Source organism: Scyliorhinus torazame, chromosome 1, assembly GCF_047496885.1.
Source record: "Scyliorhinus torazame isolate Kashiwa2021f chromosome 1, sScyTor2.1, whole genome shotgun sequence".
Taxonomy (NCBI): Eukaryota; Metazoa; Chordata; class Chondrichthyes; order Carcharhiniformes; family Scyliorhinidae; genus Scyliorhinus; species Scyliorhinus torazame.
The window spans coordinates 384,747,935-384,767,376 of record NC_092707.1 but is presented as its reverse complement, the minus strand read 5'-3'; the positions used below and the strand labels follow the sequence as shown (position 1 = coordinate 384,767,376).

Below are 19,442 nucleotides of genomic sequence, written 5' to 3'. Positions count from 1 at the left end.
GCTTCAGAAATCCGTCATTCCTCCGTTGAAAAGGAGGCCCAGGCCATAGTAGAAGCTGTGCGGCACTGGAGGCATTACCTGGCCGGCAGGAGATTCACGCTCCTCACTGACCAACGGTCGGTAGCTTTCATGTTCGATAATGCACAGAGGGGCAAGATAAAGAACGATAAGATCTTACGATGGAGGATCGAGCTCTCCACCTACAACTATGAGATCTTGCATCGTCCCGGGAAGCTAAACGAGCCTCCTGATGCCCTATCCCGCGGCACATGTGCCAATGCACAAGTGGACCGACACCAGGCTCTCCATGAGGACCTCTGCCACCCGGGGGTCACTCGATTCTTCCATTTTATCAAGACCCGCAACCTGCCCTACTCCTTCGAGGAGGTCGGGACCGCCACCAGGAACTGCCAAATCTGCGCGGAGTGCAAGCCGCACTTCTACAGGCCAGAGAAAGCGCACCTGATAAAGGCTTCCCGTCCCTTTGAACGCCTCAGTATGGACTTCAAAGGGCCCCTCTCCTCCACCGACCGCAATACGTACTTCCTGAACGTGATTGACGAGTACTCCCGGTTCCCATTCGCCATCCCCTTCCCCCACATGACCGCAGCCACCGTCATAAAAGCCCTCCACAGTATCTTTACCCTGTTCGGTTTCCCCACCTACATACACAGCTATAGGGGATCCTCCTTCATGAACAACGAACTGCATCAATTCCTGCTCCGCAAGGGCATGGCCTCGAGCAGGACGACCAGTTATAACCCCCGGGGAAACGGACAGGTAGAGAGGGAGAATGGAACGGTCTGGAAGACCGTCCTACTGGCACTATGGTCCAGGAATCTCCCCAGTCTCCCGCTGGCAGCAGATCCTTTCTGATGCACTCCACCCAATCCGTTCACTGCTGTGTACCACGACAAACAAAACACCTCGTGAACATCTCCTTGTCTTCCCTAGGAAGTCCTCCTCCGGGACCTCGCTTTCAACCTGGCTGGCAGCTCCTGGAACCATTCTGCTCCGCAAACACGTGCGGGCGCACAAGTCAGACCCATTGGTAGAGAGGGTCCACCTGCTTCACGCTAACCCTCAGTACGCCTACGTGGCGTACCCCGACGGCCGGCAGGATACCGTCTCCCTACGGGACCTGGCGCTCGCTGGATTCCCATCCACGCCCCTCCCACCAACCCCACCCTCCCTCCCACCGATGCATCCCATGGCTACCCCCTTTTTGGTGGATCGGTTCTTCCACTGGTCCGACCCAGGGGTGATGAAGCTACCGAAGAAGCCAAAGTCACGCTCCCGGAGTCACGATTCCCCTTGCCGGCACCTGCATCACCGCCGAAACTGCGATGATCACAGAGGACGGCCAGGGCCCCCGATCAACTAATTGCTTCATTCTGATATGTACATGTAAAATGAATACTGTAAATAGTTGTGACATGTAATAAGGCAAAACACTATACCAGCGACGGGTACCACCATAACCTCTACCACTGTATGACGCGAGACCACCACCCCCGCCGGACTCTTTTTTTTTTTTTAACAGGGTGTGAATGTGGTAGCCTGTATTAGGGGTATTACGGTACCTAGGTTGAGGCTGTAAGATCATTGGTGTGGGAGGTACCCGAGACAGGAAGATCATTGGTGAAGCCTGCTTGCTGGTTCCGCCCAGTAAGGCGGAGTATAAGAGTCTGTGTCTCCCTAGCAGCTGCATTCGGTACCTGCGCTGCTGGGGGAAACATCTAGTCCAATAAAGTCTTCAATTGTCATCCAATCTCGCTTCTGGAGTTATTGATCGAGCATCACACATTTATTCTCACTGCTTCTTTCTTTCTATATAGTTTGAACTTGTATTTGATTTCTGTTGTGCCGTATTCAACTGCATTTTACATCATTTTAAATTATGTAACTTTATTTTAAAATATTTTGATTCTCCTTTTTCACATCTTAATCCAAATTTACACCCAGCAACAAACAATCAGCAAATACAATGTCAATCTCTGGCCAGCAATCCCTTCCTCCCACCAACCCCTAAACAACCCTCAACATTTTAAATACAAACATCAAAGGAAAGGATTCAGGAATCCACCATCCACCTATATATAGTCACCAACAACTCACAGTCCCTTTCCCCCCCCCCCCCCACTAATGTTCGATGTTATCCAATTCTTGAAAGTGCACAATAAACAAAGCCCATGAATTGTAGAACGCTTCCATCCTTCCCCTCAACTCAAACGTCACCTTCTCGAGGGTTTAAAAACTCCAACAGAACCCTCGCCATGCAAGGTCACAGGGTGAACATAAGAACTAGGAGCAGGAGCAGGAGTAGGCCATCTGGCCCCTCGAGCCTGCTCCACCATTCAATGAGATCATGGCTGATCTTTTGTGGACTCAGCTCCACTTTCCGGCCCGAACACCATAACCCTTAATCCCTTTATTCTTCAAAAAACTATCTATCTTTATCTTAAAAACATTTAATGAAGGAGCCTCTACTGCTTCACTGGGCAAGGAATTCCATAGATTCACAACCCTTTGGGTGAAGAAGTTCCTCCTAAACTCAGTCCTAAATCTACTTCCCCTTATTTTGAGGCTATGCCCCCTAGTTCTGCTTTCACCCACCAGTGGAAACAACCTGCCCGCATCTATCCTGTCTATTCCCTTCATAATCTTATGTTTCTATAAGATCCCCCCTCATCCTTCTAAATTCCAACAAGTACAGTCCCAGTCTACTCAACCTCTCCTCGTAATCCAACCCCTTCAACTCTGGGATTAACCGAGTGAATCTCCTCTCCAGTGCCAGTACGCCCTTTCTCAAGTAAGGAGACCAAAACTGAACACAATACTCCAGGTGTGGCCTTACTAACACCTTATACAATTGCAGCAGAACCTCCCTAATCTTAAACTCCATCCCTCTAGCAATGAAGGACAAAATTCCATTTGCCGCCTTAATCACCTGTTGCACCTGTAAACCAACTTTTTGCGACTCCTGCACTAGCACACCCAGGTCTCTCTGCACAGCAGCATGTTTTAATATTTTATCATTTAAATAATAATCCCTTTTGCTGTTATTCCTACCAAAAATGGATAACCTCACATTTGTCAACATTGTATTCCATGTGCCAGACCCTAGCCCATTCACTTAGCCTATCCAAATCCCTCTGCACTTTTTGCTTTACCACTTATCTTAGTGTCGTCTGCAAACTTGGACACATTGCCCTTGGTCCCCAACTCCAAATCATCTATGTAAATTGTGAACAGTTGTGGGCCCAACACTGATCCCTGAGGGACACCACTAGCTACTGATTGCCAACCAGAGAAACACCCATTAATCCCCACTCTTTGCTTTCTATTAATTAACCAATCCTCTATCCATGCTACTACTTTATCCTTAATGCCATGCATCTTTATCTTATGCAGCAACCTTTTGTGTGGCACCTTGTCAAAGGCTTTCTGGAAATCCAGATATACCACATCCATTGGCTGACCTCCACCCCAACAGGATCCGCCTTCGGCCAATCAGCGAGGCGAAGGCTAAAACATCTGCCTCCGCACCGGCTTCAAATCCCAGCCTAATCCGATACCCTGAATATGGCCCCCAGAGGACCCGGCTCAAGCCTCTCATGTACCACCTTTGAAATTACTCTGAACACCTCCCTCCAATACCACTCAGCTTTGGACAGGACCAAAACATATCAACGTGGTTTGCAGCACCGCACAACATTCACAAACATTGGGCAGCACAGTAGCAAAGTGGTTAGCACAGTTGCTCCACAGCTCCAGGTTCGATTCCCGCATGGGACACTGACTGTGCGGGGTCTGTACATTCTCCCCGTGTCTGCGTGGGTTTCCTCCAGGTGCTCCGGTTTCCTCCCACAGTCCAAAGATGTGCAGGTTAGGTGGATTGACCATGCTAAATTGCCCTTAGTGTCCAAAAAGGTTAGGTGGGGTTACTGGGTTACGGGGATAGGTTGGAAGTGTGGGCTTAAATGGGGTGCTCTTTCCAAGGGCCGATGGGCCGAATGGCCTCCTGCATGTAAATTCTATGATCCCCTACCCCCTCAAAAGAGTCAGCTCATCCTCGCCTTTGTGAGGTCCGCCCTATACACCACCTTCAGCTGTATCGGCTCCAACCTTGTGCACGAAGTTGAGGCATTTACCCACCGGAACACCTCACAACACAACCCCTCCTCCGTGCTCTCACCCAACTCTTCCTCCCACTTTCCCTTAATCCCCTCCAGTGGTGCCTTCTCTTCTCCCAGAATCGCCCCATAAATCGCCGACATGACCCCCTCCTTCATTTCTCCTGCCATCAGCACCTCGATCAGTGTGGAGGCCGGCGCCACCGGAAAGCTCTGTATCTCCTTCTTAGCGAAATCTCGGACCTACATATACCTAAATATTTCCCCCAGCTCCTTCAATCCCGCAAACCGACCCCCAAGAGACAAATCCTTTAATGCCCTGACTACCTTCTCCTCCCATCTCAAAAACTCCCATCCCACTTCCCTGGCTCAAATCTGTGATTCCCCGAATTGGCATTTCCCTTTACCCTGCCCCAGCCTAAACTGCTGGCGCAACTGCCTCCAGATTTTCAACGTCGCTACTACGACCGGACTCCCTGAGTATTTCCCCGGGGCCATTGGGAGTGGCGCTGTTGCCAACACCCTCAGCCCCGACTCCCTACACAAACTCTCCTCCATTCTAACCCATTGGGAGTCCCCCCCCCCCCCCCCCCCCCCCTCTAACACAGCTCCTCACCTTCTCCACGTTCGCCGCCGAGAAATAATACAGTGCATTTGGAAGACCCAATCCCCCTAACTGCCTCTTGGCAACAGCACCTTCCTAATCTAGTCCCCCCCCCCCCGCTATATAAACGAGGTAATCATCTTTTCAACCTCCTTGAAAAATGCCTTTGGCAGGTACTGAAAAATTTACAAGAATTGCGGCAACGCGTTCATTTTACTTGCCTGTACCCGACCTGCCAGCGACAGAGGGAGACCATCCCACCTTGCAAGATCTGCTTTCACCCTCCCCACCAGACTAGTAATGTTATACCTACGGAGACCCCCCCCCCCACCAATCTCGTGCTACCTGCACCCCCCGATATCTAAAGTGAGACCCCGCCCTATGGCATGGTAGCCCCCACTCCTGGCCGAGACACCGCAAAATATTCACTTTTGTCTAAATTTAGTTTATATCCTGAAAAAGACTCAAACACTCGATGCAGCTCCAATATGCCCCCATCGACACACTCGGTTCCGATACATACAACAGCAAGTCGTCCACATACAAAGATACCCTATGCTCTATAGCATCGCCCCCCCCCCCCCCCCCCCCCACACACACACACACACACACACACACACACTGTCCCTTTCCACACCTCCGAACTCCTCAGCGCGATGGCCAAAGGCTCAATCGCAAGCGCGAACAACAGGGAGACATAGGACATCCCTGCCTGGTCCCACGGTGCAGAGCTTAAATATCCCAAATTCATGTTATTTGTGCGGACACGGCTCCCTGTACAGCAGCCTTACCCAATCTACAAATCGTGGTCCAATCCCAAACCGCTCCAGAACCACCATCAGATACCCCCACTCTACTCAGTCAAACAATGCCACAACCACCCCTGTCTCCTTACCCTCTGCCGGTGCCATAACCACATTCCATACCCCCCTAATGTTCGAAAAGAGGTTTTTGCACTGAGTGCTGAATTTGGTGCATTTGAGTGCGATAGTGAGAGTTTGGTGACCGAGGGAGTTAGGTGAGGAGGGAGTAAGGCGCTCCTTTCATTTTGTTTCCGACATTTCCGCAAAGAGTGCGAAGAGAGCCAGGAGCTTACAGAAAGTGTAGCTGACTGGGAGCAGGGTCGGTGGGCGGAGATCTAGTTAGTCCACAGGGCAGCTATATTCTGTCAGGTAAGAGGGGATGGAGGCTAGGCCAGTTACATGCTCCTCCTGTAGGATGTGGGTGGTGAGGGATACCACCGGTGTCCCCACTGACTATACCTGCGGGAAGTGCACCCAACTTCAGCTCCACAAAGACCGTGTTAGGGAACTGGAGCTGAAGCTGGATGAACTTCGGATCATCCGGGAGGCAGAGGGGGTGATTGAGAAGAGTTACAAGGAGGTAACCACACCCAAGGTACAGGACAAGAATAGCTGGGTTACAGTCAGGGGGAAAAAAACAAACAGGCAGAAAGTGCAGGGATCCCTCGTGGCCGTTCCCCTTCAAAACAAGTATACCATTTTGGATGCTGTTGGGGGGGATGACCTACCGGGGGAAGGCCCTAGCGGCCAGGTCTCTGGCACTGAGTCTGGCTCTGGGGCTCAGAAGGGAAGGGGGGAGAATAGTAAAGCAATAGTTGTAGGAGATTCAATGGTTAGGGGAATAGATAGGAGATTCTGTGGTCGCGAGCGAGACTCCCGGAAGGTATGTTGCCTCCCGGGTGCCAGGGCCAGGGATGTCTCGGATCGTGTCTTCAGGATCCTTAAGGGGGAGGGTGAGCAGCCAGAAGTCGTGGTGCACATTGGTACCAACGACATAGGTAGGAAAAGGGGTGTGGAGGTAATAAACAAGTTTAGGGAGTTAGGCTGGAAGTTAAAAGCCAGGACAGACAGAGTTGTCATCTCTGGTTTGTTGCCGGTGCCACGTGATAGCGAGGCTAGGAATAGGGAGAGAGTGCAGTTGAACACGTGGCTGCAGGAATGGTGTAGGAGGGAGGGCTTCAGGTATTTGGATAATTGGAGCGCATTCTGGGGAAGGTGGGACCTGTACAAGCAGGACGGGTTGCATCTGAACCAGAGGGGCACCAATATCCTGGGAGGGAGGTTTTCTAGTACTCTTCGGGAGGGTTTAAACTAATTTGGCAGGGGAATGGGAACCGGATTTGTAGTCCAGCAACTAAGGTAGCCGATATTCAGGACGCCAAAGCGTGTAATGAGGCAGTGGGGAAGGGAACACTGACAAAGGAGAGTACTTGCAGGCACGGAGAGGGGTTGAAGTGTGTATACTTCAACGCAAGAAGCATCAGGAATAAGGTGGGTGAACTTAAGGCATGGATCGGTACTTGGGACTACGATGTGGTGGCCATCACGGAAACTTGGATAGAAGAGGGGCAGAAATGGTTGTTGGAGGTCCCTGGTTATAGATGTTTCAATAAGATTAGGGAGGGTGGTAAAAGAGGTGGGGGGGTGGCATTATTAATTAGAGATAGTATAACAGCTGCAGAAAGGCAGTTCGAGGAGTATCAGCCTACTGAGGTAGTATGGGTTGAAGTCAGAAATAGGAAAGGAGCAGTCACCTTGTTAGGAGTTTTCTATAGGCCCCCCAATAGTAGCAGAGATGTGGAGGAACAGATTGGGAAACAGATTTTGGAAAGGTGCAGAAGTCATAGGGTAGTAGTCATGGGCGACTTTAACTTCCCAAATATTGAGTGGAAACTCTTTAGATCAAATAGTTTGGATGGGGTGGTGTTTGTGCAGTGTGTCCAGGAAGCTTTTCTAACGCAGTATGTAGATTGTCCGACCAGAGGAGGGGCAATATTGGATTTAGTACTGGGTAATGAGCCAGGGCAAGTGATAGATTTGTTAGTGGGGGAGCATTTTGGAGATAGTGACCACAATTCTGTGACTTTCACTTTAGTAATGGAGAGGGATAGGTACGTGCAACAGGGCAAGGTTTACAATTGGGGGAAGGGTAAATACGATGATGTCAGACAAGAATTGAAGTGCATAAGTTGGGAACATAGGCTGGCAGGGAAGGACACAAATGAAATGTGGAACTTGTTCAAGGAACAGGTGCTACGTGTCCTTGATATGTATGTCCCTGTCAGGCAGGGAAGAGATGGTCGAGTGAGGGAACCATGGTTGACAAGAGAGGTTGAATGTCTTGTTAAGAGGAAAAAGGTGACTTATGTAAGGCTGAGGAAACAAGGTTCAGACAGGGCATTGGAGGGATACAAGATAGCCAGGAGGGAACTGAAGAAAGGGATTAGGAGAGCTAAGAGAGGGCATGAACAATCTTTGGCGGGTAGGATCAAGGAAAACCCCAAGGCCTTTTACACATATGTGAGAAATATGAGAATGACTAGAGCGAGGGTAGGTCCGATCAAGGACAGTAGCGGGAGATTGTGTATTGAGTCTGAAGAGATAGGAGAGGTCTTGAACGAGTACTTTTCTTCTGTATTTACAAATGAGAGGGGCGATATTGTTGGAGAGGACAGTGTGAAACAGATTGGTAAGCTCGAGGAAATACTTGTTAGGAAGGAAGATGTGTTGGGCATTTTGAAAAACTTGAGGATAGACAAGTCCCCCGGGCCTGACGGGATATATCCAAGGATTCTATGGGAAGCAAGAGATGAAATTGCAGAGCCGTTGGCAATGATCTTTTCGTCCTCACTGTCAACAGGGGTGGTACCAGGGGATTGGAGAGTGGCGAATGTCGTGCCCCTGTTCAAAAAAGGGACTAGGGATAACCCTGGGAATTACAGGCCAGTTAGTCTTACTTCGGTGGTAGGCAAAGTAATGGAAAGGGTACTGAAGGATAGGATTTCTGAGCATCTGGAAAGACACTGCTTGATTAGGGATAGTCAGCACGGATTTGTGAGGGGTAGGTCTTGCCTTACAAATCTTATTGAATTCTTTGAGGAGGTGACCAAGCATGTGGATGAAGGTAAAGCAGTGGATGTAGTGTGCATGGATTTTAGTAAGGCATTTGATAAAGTTCCCCATGGTAGGCTTATGCAGAAAGTAAGGAGGCATGGGATAGTGGGAAATTTGGCCAGTTGGATAACGAACTGGCTAACCGATAGAAGTCAGAGAGTGGTGGTGGATGGCAAATATTCAGCCTGGATCCCAGTTACCAGTGGCGTACCGCAGGGATCAGTTCTGGGTCCTCTGCTGTTTGTGATTTTCATTAATGACTTGGATGAGGGAGTTGAAGGGTGGGTCAGTAAATTTGCAGATGATACGAAGATTGGTGGAGTTGTGGATAGTAAGGAGGGCTGTTGTCGGCTGCAAAGAGACATAGATAGGATGCAGAGCTGGGCTGAGAAGTGGCAGATGGAGTTTAACCCTGAAAAGTGTGAGGTTGTCCATTTTGGAAGGACAAATATGAATGCGGAATACAGGGTTAACGGTAGAGTTCTTGGCAATGTGGAGGAGCAGAGAGATCTTGGGGTCTATGTTCATACATCTTTGAAAGTTGCCACTCAAGTGGATAGAGCTGTGAAGAAGGCCTATGGTGTGCTCGCGTTCATTAACAGAGGGATTGAATTTAAGAGCCGTGAGGTGATGATGCAGCTGTACAAAACTTTGGTAAGGCCACATTTGGAGTACTGTGTACAGTTCTGGTCGCCTCATTTTAGGAAGGATGTGGAAGCTTTGGAAAAGGTGCAAAGAAGATTTACCAGGATGTTGCCTGGAATGGAGAGTAGGTCTTACGAGGAAAGGTTGAGGGTGCTAGGCCTTTTCTCATTAGAACGGAGAAGGATGAGGGGCGACTTGATAGAGGTTTATAAGATGATCAGGGGAATAGATAGAGTAGACAGTCAGAGACTTTTTCCCCGGGTGGAACAAACCATTACAAGGGGACATAAATTTAAGGTGAAAGGTGGAAGATATAGGAGGGATATCAGAGGTAGGTTCTTTACCCAGAGAGTAGTGGGGGCATGGAATGCACTGCCTGTGGAAGTAGTTGAGTCGGAAACATTAGGGACCTTCAAGCAGCTATTGGATAGGTACATGGATTACGGTTAAATGATATAGTGTAGATTTATTTGTTCTCAAGGGCAGCACGGTAGCATTGTGGATAGCACAATTGCTTCACAGCTCCAGGGTCCCAGGTTCGATTCCGGCTTGGGTCACTGACTGTGCGGAGTCTGCACGTCCTCCCCGTGTCTGCGTGGGTTTCCTCCGGGTGCTCCGGTTTCCTCCCACAATCCAAAGATGTGCAGGTTAGGTGAATTGGCCAATGATAAATTGCCCTTAATGTCCAAATTGACCTTGGTGTTGGGTGAAGGTGTTGAGTTTGGGTAGGGTGCTCTTTCCAAGAGCCGGTGCAGACTCAAAGGGCCGAATGGCCTCCTTCTGCACTGTAAATTCAATGATAATCTATGATTAATCTAGGACAAAGGTTCGGCACAACATCGTGGGTCGAAGGGCCTGTTCTGTGCTGTATTTTCTATGTTCTATGTTAAGAGCTTCCTCCTCTTCACAAACCCCATCTGATCTTCCCCTATCATCTTCGGGAGGCACTCCTCCAACCTACGCGCCAATACCTTCGCCAACTCCTTTTGCGTCCACATTCAAAAGTGATATGGGCCTATACGACCCACATTCTGTCGGATCCTTATCCTTCTTGAGCAACAGGGAGCTCGATGCCTGCCCCAAAGTCTGTGGTAACACCCCCTTCCCTATCGCCTCTTCAAATATCCACACCATCCTTGGCGCCAACTTCTTGTAATACTCCACCGGAAACCTATCTGGTCCTGCCACGCCCCTGACTGCATCCTCCCAATCGCATCTTTTATCTCCTGCTCCACTATGGCCCTGCCTCCTCCCCCCATCTCAGGTATTCCAAAACATCCAGGAATTCCTGCACCTCCCGATCCTCCCCAGGTGGCTCTGACCTATACAATCTCTCATAAAACTCCTCAAACACCCTGTTAATCTGATCAGGAGCCACCACCAACTTCTCTGCGCTATCTCGCACCTGAACAATTTCCCTCGTTGCCGCCTCCCTCCAAAGTTGACTAGCCAGCATGCGTCCCGCCTTCTCTCCATACTCTTAGACCGCTCCCCTCACCCACCTCAATTGGTGTACCGCTTACCTTGTGGACAGCCGGTCAAAACTCGCCTGCAACTCCTTCCTCTTTTCCAACAGTATTGGATCCACATCCTCTGCATACTTCCTAACCCACTTCCAACATCTCATCTATTAACCTTTACCGTTCCACCCTCTCCTCCTTATCCACCCTTGCCTGAAACGATATCACCTCCCCCCTCACCACTACCTTTAAAGCTTCCCATACCACCGCCTGCGAGTCCTCACCCATACGATTAAACCACACATATTCCTCAATCACTTTTCCAATCTTATCACAAAATCCTCAGTCCACCAACAGCCCCACATCCAATCTCCACCCCGTCTCTGCACTATTCCCTTCTCCAACACCATATTAACCCAGTGTGGTGCATGGTCCGATATCGTAATTGCCGAATATTACGACCCTTTGACCCCAGCCAACAGTGACTTCCCCACCACAAAAAAATCTATCCGTGAATAGGCCTTAGAACTGAAGGGAAGAAAGAGTACTCCCGCTCCCCCAAGTGCAAGAACCTCCAAGCGTCCACTCATCCCATTTCCACCATTAGCCCAGCCAACGCCTTCGCTCCCCCGACTGGGTAAGCGATCGCGGTCGTGACCTGTCCAATTTTGGCTCCTGCACCATATTCCAGGCTCCACCCACTATCAATTCATGTGAATCCAAGTCGGGGATGGCCCCCCACACACCTTCTTTACAAACCCTGCATCATCCCAGTTGGGACCATACATGCTTACCAATGCCACCAACCTCCCTTCCAATGACCCTGTCACTATTACCTCCCTGATCTGCTACATAATTTAAAATATGCCTGCTTTTCTCAGGCTCTATCATGACTGAAAATCAGTTGAAGAGACTTCTCTCCCACTCATAGCAAGCACTTTAATTCTAAAGTTTCGCATCATTGGAGCTACTACTGTGTCATATGACCTCATTTCTATAAAGTATTGTGGACCCAAGAAATATCTTAAATGCCATTCTGAACATACTTCAGGGAGACGAGCAAACTTTGGATCTGCTACAATATGGTTATGCAACTGGAAAGTGCTTTTAGGGGAAAAAAAATGCTATCCAGCAATGAGAGTGAGCATTCATTTCACATGAAATATAACTTTAAGAGAAAAGTGTGGGGAAAGTTCTGACAGGTTTTTCATTGTTACTTGTGATCCATTGAAATCACTTATTTAACAGTCACTGTTTTTCCTTTTTAGCCATCAGTGTGATGATTGATCCAGATGGTGTATTGGATTCAGCATGTGGTCTGAAATTATCAAGTCCCAGTTTGCCCGAACAAGCCAAGCACAAGACCAGTTCAACCCGAAGTCCTCAGATCACTGCCTCCAAGTCTGACTACAGCAACCATTTCAACCAATATGAACGCAGGGAGGACAAAGATAATTCTTTGCATGAGTAACACTATTTTTTGTAGTCTATTTAAAGTGGCAGAGCATGTACCATCAGGCACAGCATTTTTGATCTGGCCTGTTGTTGAGAACATTATGCTTGCCACTTAACTAGCCTTGAAAGTATTTTCCTGCTTTCTGTGGTGCTTTCGTTACCACATTACTTTTGCCACAACTGTAAGCTTTGCATCCATCCAATGATAAAACATTAGGGAGAAGAAAAGGCACATTATCAGATGTGTGCAGTGAAATGTGAACCACATCCAACAGCTGTCCTAACCTCCGTATCCTCTTCAAAACAAAATTGGGAAGCAAATTGGCATTACTATTAAAACTGGAATATTGTGTTTAAGCACTGTGTAAAATAGACTAATGTATAGGCAACACAAGCTAAGAATATCAAAAACATTGGTGCCAATCTGCTCAGTACAGGTCAGTTGAACAATGTCCTGCTGAAGCAGAGGACTGCTGTTTGTTATTTATCTGTGTTTAGTATGTAAACAACAGACTCTACATAGGATATTGATTAACTGTACAAAGTAGAAAACATATTCAGCAATTATTGTAATATTGTGGGGGGAAAAAACCTGCTTTATGCTGTGGTCAGAAGTAGGTTGATGACATGTAATGCTGAAAAGTCCTGTTGATTACAACATTTTTAGCATTATGCATTATTGCACTATTAGCAACAACGTGAGCTAAAGGATGGGAGCATTACATTGGAAATTGAATTTTGTTTTCTTTATCCATTAGATTTAAACAGAACCATAAACTGGAAAAAGATAACAGTTGTATTAACATTGTAGAATTTGACTAAAGGCTTACACTCATGCTTTGCCAGTTCTTCAGAACAATTGCGATACTTTCATTGTTCTACATTGATCAACTTGTTGAGAGGGCCACTTTCAAACCTTGGCTCGTAAGTGATTCACTACTTAAAAAAAAAAAAATCTCAATCACCTAACTTTAGTTGTACGACAGCAATGTGTATTAAATATTAAAAGCAAACTGTAATGGATTAAGTGAGGCAGCGCACACTTTCAATTCCTTGGCATAGTTTTGCATCTAATTTAAGCTAATGGGAGGAAAGTCTTGTGAACTTGCCTCGTCGCTGTAAAATTTGTTTAAGGCATTCTCAATTCAGTTATTTTTTGGTCAACGGTCAAGAAGATAAAATTGCTCATAATGGGCAGTCCACTAAAGTATAGTTAGGAATATCACACTGGGACTCTGATTACAGTTCCCAGCATTGTACTTTAGAGGCACGTTTACTCCATTCTGTTTGTTTGATGCTGACTTGGTGGCAAGTGTGTTCCATTCTCCATCAGTGAGGCTCCTTACCTTAAATATTGTTGAAACTGGAATAGGAAAAAATCTTTCCTGGCTCCAAACTCATCCAAAAAAGCAGTAGGAAAAACATCATCCTGTTCCCCCAAGTAAAAGTGACTTTGTCAATTCAATCAATTTCATAATGATCACAGTCACAGTGCAGAACAGTTTGTTACTCTTTACGTTGTAATTTCACGCAGTTAGCTGCATAAATAATGCCAGTGGGAAGTGGAAACGTGAATGATGCATTTTGTATTTCTGAGGTTGGGTTTAGGATATGTTACGAAGATGTTTGCAATCTAAACAATATCTTCCTGAGAGCATGTGATGTCAATACTGGGGAGCAAAGGTAAGCTGTATTCTCTAACTGATGTTATTTATGTTGATTGACAAATCAAAATAAAACTTCACAATTGTCATTAAAGGAAACAGTAATTCTAACCCATTTAAGGTTTTTATAACAATTTATATCTGTTTAGTTATGTTTTGTTTAGGTTAAATTAATCTTTGTATATAGGTAGTACCAATTTCTCTACTCCATTCAGTTCCTTGCCCCCTCCCTGAATCATACGTTCAGCGCTCAGAAAAACATGTATAAACTTCAGGCCTTTCACTAATGTTACTGTGACTTTGCTGCTAGAAAGTTTTGAGTGTAGCGTGGTCTCCTTCTCATTTTTTTGGTGCCTCTAACAATCTAGTTGCAATTGAACCTGGCAGTGGCAGAATCTCTGATCTGCCTCACACTCTCTGAGCCATGCATTCTTGGCACTGAGTGCGTTGCAACCATAGAATGCCCAGCAAACTTGCTTTGAAATTGTTGTATACTAAATATTGAGACTGAATGCTGACCGAATCAATTTCGATGAAGGATTGAGTCATGGTGATGATTCAGTTCATACTGCCTGGCTTTGTTACTGAAGGGATTAAAAGTTGATTGCTTTTTCTACAAATACTGCATGATCCAGCATCAATTGTATAGTGATATAGGAGAATTGTAGAAAGAAAGGAAGTTCAACAGAGACAGCAACACCAATTCCATTCCCTTTGGGTTTCATGCAATATGTAAGTGGATAATCCAAAGGTGCACTAAAGGGATAGTACCTTCAATTCTAATTTCATTTTATATTTTAACTTGATTCAAATAATACTAAAAGGAATAACCCCATTTTGCTGTTCACAAAATATCGGCATCTTTTCCAAGTTGATTGCATACAAGCAAGACAAGACCTTTAGAAAAAGTTTTCAATTTATTGGTATTACATAAGAACTAGGAGCAGGAGTAGGCCATCTGGCCCCTCGAGCCTGCTCCACCATTCAATGAGATCATGGCTGATCTTTTGTGGACTCAGCTCCACTTTCCGGCCCGAACACCATAACCCTTAATCCCTTTATTCTTCAAAAAACTATCTATCTTTATCTTAAAAACATTTAATGAAGGAGCCTCTACTGCTTCACTGGGCAAGGAATTCCATAGATTCACAACCCTTTGGGTGAAGACGTTCCTCCTAAATCTACTTCCCCTTATTTTGAGGCTATGCTCCCTAGTTCTGCTTTCACCCGCCAGTGGAAACAACCTGCCTGCATCTATCCTATCTATTCCCTTCATAATCTTATATGTTTCTATAAGATCCCCCCTCATCCTTCTAAATTCCAACGAGTACAGTCCCAGTCTACTCAACCTCTCCTCGTAATCCAACCCCTTCAGCTCTGGGATTAACCTAGTGAATCTCCTTTGCACACCCTCCAGTGCCAGTGCGTCCTTTCTCTAGTAAGGAGACCAAAACTGAACACAATACTCCAGGTGTGGCCTCACTAACACCTTATACAATTGCAGCAGAACCTGCAATTGTTAGCCTTCTAGACTCAGCATTGGTCCAGATTACCCCAATCCGCTAACTAGCATTCTAATACTGAAGCTGTTACCCAAAAGCATACAGTAGTTGAACGACTAAGCAATAATCAAGGTGTATATTTAGGGTTTGCACCAACAGATTTTTCTCTCACCTCTCTATTCAATTATGACATTGCCATATTATGAGTTGCCTGTGATGCTGTGAATATGTATATTTCTCAAGTTTAATTTACTATATTACATAATTTTGATCAGCAAAATTGATCTGTATATTCTAGTTAACGTTAACTAAGTTGGAACTTACCACATACCAATTAATGGTGTAAACTCAGTGATGCAAAACACTGTGCAATATTAAACCAATGTCAGCCCTTGATAACTAGAAACAGACATTAAGTTGACGATATAGAATCGCTCCCAATCTAATTTTAAATACACTGTTGGACAAAACGCCTGTTGAATATTGTGTGGATTTTTTTTAATGCTTTTTTTAAAATCTGAACTTTAAGGGGATAATGAGACTACCAAACATTACCTATATTTTTTCACATCCCCACCCATCTCTCCCTTTGGCTAAAAGCTATTACAATAGCAAAAGCAGAGTTTTATCCCACAGATGGAAAGTATGAGATGGTATATGACAGCTTCTCTAGTAAATCGCAATGAAGTGAGTTTTCCAACTTCTAAACATGCTAGCTAAGCACTTCACTTTCTTGTTGATTCATGTGTTTACACATGTGTTGTAATTTGTAATATTGTCTTTGTTTTGCAGTTATATAATTTTCTCCTGATTTTGTACGAACATATTGGCTCTATTTATTTTTATTTGGTTATGTATGTTCATTTGTATTTTTACATTTCTAATGTATTCAAATAAAGTTCTTTTCCCAGATCTTTGCCACTGAGAATGATTGTTACAAAACAAAATGGTCATCACTGACTGACACGTGAGGATGTCTTGACATTTTAGTGATAAAATACAGTTTCTTTTGCACACATGGTGGATCCTTCAGATGCTTGAATGACCGTACCAACAATTAATAAGTTCATGGAAGCATTGATGACTGCCAGCTGATATACAACAGACTTCAAACAAGAGTGTTCTTGAGGGGACCTCTTGATCCATCAATCTGTCCTATCTTGCCACCACACTGCCATGGCTTTTTGCCCAATTCCTAGTTGTAAGCCTAATTTTTATAGAAAGTCACAAATTGGATTGTGGGTATTTTCATGAAGACGAGAGTGGAAGGAATATCATGAATAGGCAGCCCGTGAGCAGAGTGAGCCAAATCTTGAATGAAAGTTCTCTATCTTCCCTCAGATTGCAAAATGTTTATACACCAGAGTTGGGAGGTAAGAGAGCACCAGATATTTTTTTAAAGTGCAAACCTAGCTATTGCAATTTTACGGGCGACACTGATGATCTGTTTCAATATTAGTGGTCTAACTCCGTGGTTCCCAAACTTTTCCTTTACGTGGCTTCTGGCCGACAGAAGTTGAACTTTTCTATCAAGAGGGGTATTAAAAGCACCACCATTTTTAATAATTCATGATGCACATTCACAAATACATTGCACTTGTCACAGCACATTTACCTGAAATAGGCCGACCAGTGGATCACCCCTTAATGAGGAGGATGATGTTGTTTTGCAGATATGAAATGCTTGATGTCAAGTTCCAGGGATGACCGTCTCAGTCAGCGATCTGGTTCAATGTTAAGTTTGTCGAGATATTTGGTCTGCAATGCTATGAGCCCTGAAAATCCTGTTTCGCAAAGGTAGGTTGCAGGAAAAGACATCCAAAACTTTACTGCCTCGTGGGACAGTTCTGGGTATTCGGAGGCATCTTTAAGCCAAAGGTCATTCGGGTAGTTCTGGGAGAAATCCAGCTTTAAAGCACTGTATGCTGTCTTGCTCTCTTGAGATCAAGAAGGAAGAAGATGTTGGTTGCTGCCCAACTTGCGCAACTTCGGTGAGCTTAAAACTGGAAGATATCACCAACAGGTTACCTGTTGAGTTTGCAGACCCATGACCTCTACTATCTGGAAGTACAAGAGCAACAGACACATGGGAACACTACCACCTACAAGTTCCCCTCTATGCCACTCACCATCCTGACTTGGAAATATAACGCCGTTCCTTCACTGTCACTGAGTCAAAATTGGATTTTTGATTTACTTTCCTCCCTGACACCATGGTGGGTGTACCTATACCACATGGACCGGCATTTCAAGAATGCATCCAATACCACCTTCTCAAGGGCAATTATGGATGGGCAATAAATGCTGGCATTGCCAACCAAGGCCACATCCTACAAAAGAGTCGGAAAAATGTGGTGTAAATACTACATCAAAGGTATGAAAGGCAATTCTCTTATTTGTCTAGTGTACTGGACAACATTTTAAAAAACGTTAACTACTTTTTCTGTTCATGGGACTTGGCTGTGCATAAATAACAAGTGACTCCATTGAAAGCAAGCCATTGACTGTAAAATAATTCTCAACAAACCGCTATTCTTTCAAGTTCTTTCACAAGTTCTTCTTTCAACTAATTTTGAAATACCTTGCATGTCCTTTTGTTGCTCCAAACTGAGATATATAAATTTAACCAGAGTTCCTTCCTTATATCACAATACAGATTGGCAATTTACAAGCACTATACTAGTCATTCATATGTCATAATGTTTAGCTCATTTCATGATTTGAGGAAAACCGAAGCTTCTATTGTTTTGGAATTGTTTTAATGAAAAAAAATAACTTCCATTACAATCCCTATTCTGCTTGTTAGCCCATCTTATTTCTGATTGTAATTTCAACCCGAATTACAAACCTGGTTTATGATATGTTAATTGATTTTTTTCATTGCCAATTTAGAGCAATGGTGTACTTAGCAGTAAAAGATTTTATGGTTTGCTCGGTAACACCCTACCTATACCAGTTACCTCATCAGTAAGCAACAACAGCCATTAAAGTTACATAGTGCTTTTATTGTAATGAAACATCCCAAGGGGCTTCATGGGGGCATTTTAAAAACAAGGTTTGACACTATGCCACAAAGGAGATATTAGGTTAGATGTTCAAACACTTAGTCAAAGAGATAGGTTTTAATTTTCTTAAAGGAGAAAAGCAAGGTGGAGGGGTGCAGGGAAGGTAACCCAGTGCTAGGCAACTGAAGACACAACTACCAATGGAGACATAATTATGACTGGTAATGGACAATAGGCCAGAATTAGAAGAGAGCAGGTGGAGGGAATTAGAGAGATAGGGAGATGAAAGGCCATGGAAGAGTTTGAAAACCAGAGTGAGAATTTTAAAATCAATATGTTACTTGACGGGGAGCCAATGTACTTTGGTGAGAATGGGGACGGGGTATTTTCAATGCTGGCCATGGAGTGAGTGGTCACTGGGCAGCTCCTGCTTGAAGGCACAGAAAAGAGCTCTTTTTACTTGATACTGGGTGAAATTTTGATGAAAAGGCATAGGTGAATGTTGGAGTAGTAGTTTCCCCCGGGAGTGGTATGTCTGCTGACTATCAGACCTGGCAGAAAACTGAGTGAACAGTGAAGAGTTCTCTGGAATGGGTGGAGAAGTGTTTGGAGATGCAGGGGTTGCAGATTTGGGAGATCGAAGTAGTGATCTCGGATCACAGCGATCATGTGGTGGCTCTGGAGGGGGAGGTGGGGCTCCTAGGGTACCTGAGTAAAACATGAAGGTGGAGGAGCAGGAGAAGCCTCGAGATGGCAGAACCTAAGAATAGTGAGCTTGCCTGAAGGAGTGGAAGGTGTGAGTGCCACGAGGTACGTCCTGAAGATGCTGGCAGGGTTGCTGGCAGAACGGGTGCCAGATAAGGCACCTGAAGTGGACCGAGCGCATTGGTCCCCGAGGCAGAAGCCTAGAACTGGGGAGTTGCTGCGGGCGGTGATCACGAGACTCCACAAATTTGTGGAGAAAGAGAAGATTATGCGATGGGTCAGGGAGAAGCGTAGCTGCGACTGGGAGGGGAATAACTTGCGGATTTATCAGGACATCGGAGCCGAGTTG

The 19,442-nt window shown here is 45.5% G+C and overlaps 1 protein-coding gene across 16 annotated transcripts in view; it reads left to right on the top strand.

Moving 5' to 3' along the window:
* cep170aa (centrosomal protein 170Aa) overlaps positions 1 to 16,295 on the top strand; it is a 257,407-nt gene extending 241,112 nt beyond the window's left edge. For all 16 annotated transcript variants that reach the window (XM_072512604.1, XM_072512598.1, XM_072512607.1 and 13 more), the window contains one exon: positions 12,031 to 16,295. In XM_072512604.1, coding sequence (XP_072368705.1) covers positions 12,031 to 12,233 — 203 coding nt within the window. In that variant the 3' untranslated portion in view covers positions 12,234 to 16,295. The remainder of the gene's footprint in view (positions 1 to 12,030) is intronic.
* Positions 16,296 to 19,442: the final 3,147 nt, after the last annotated feature.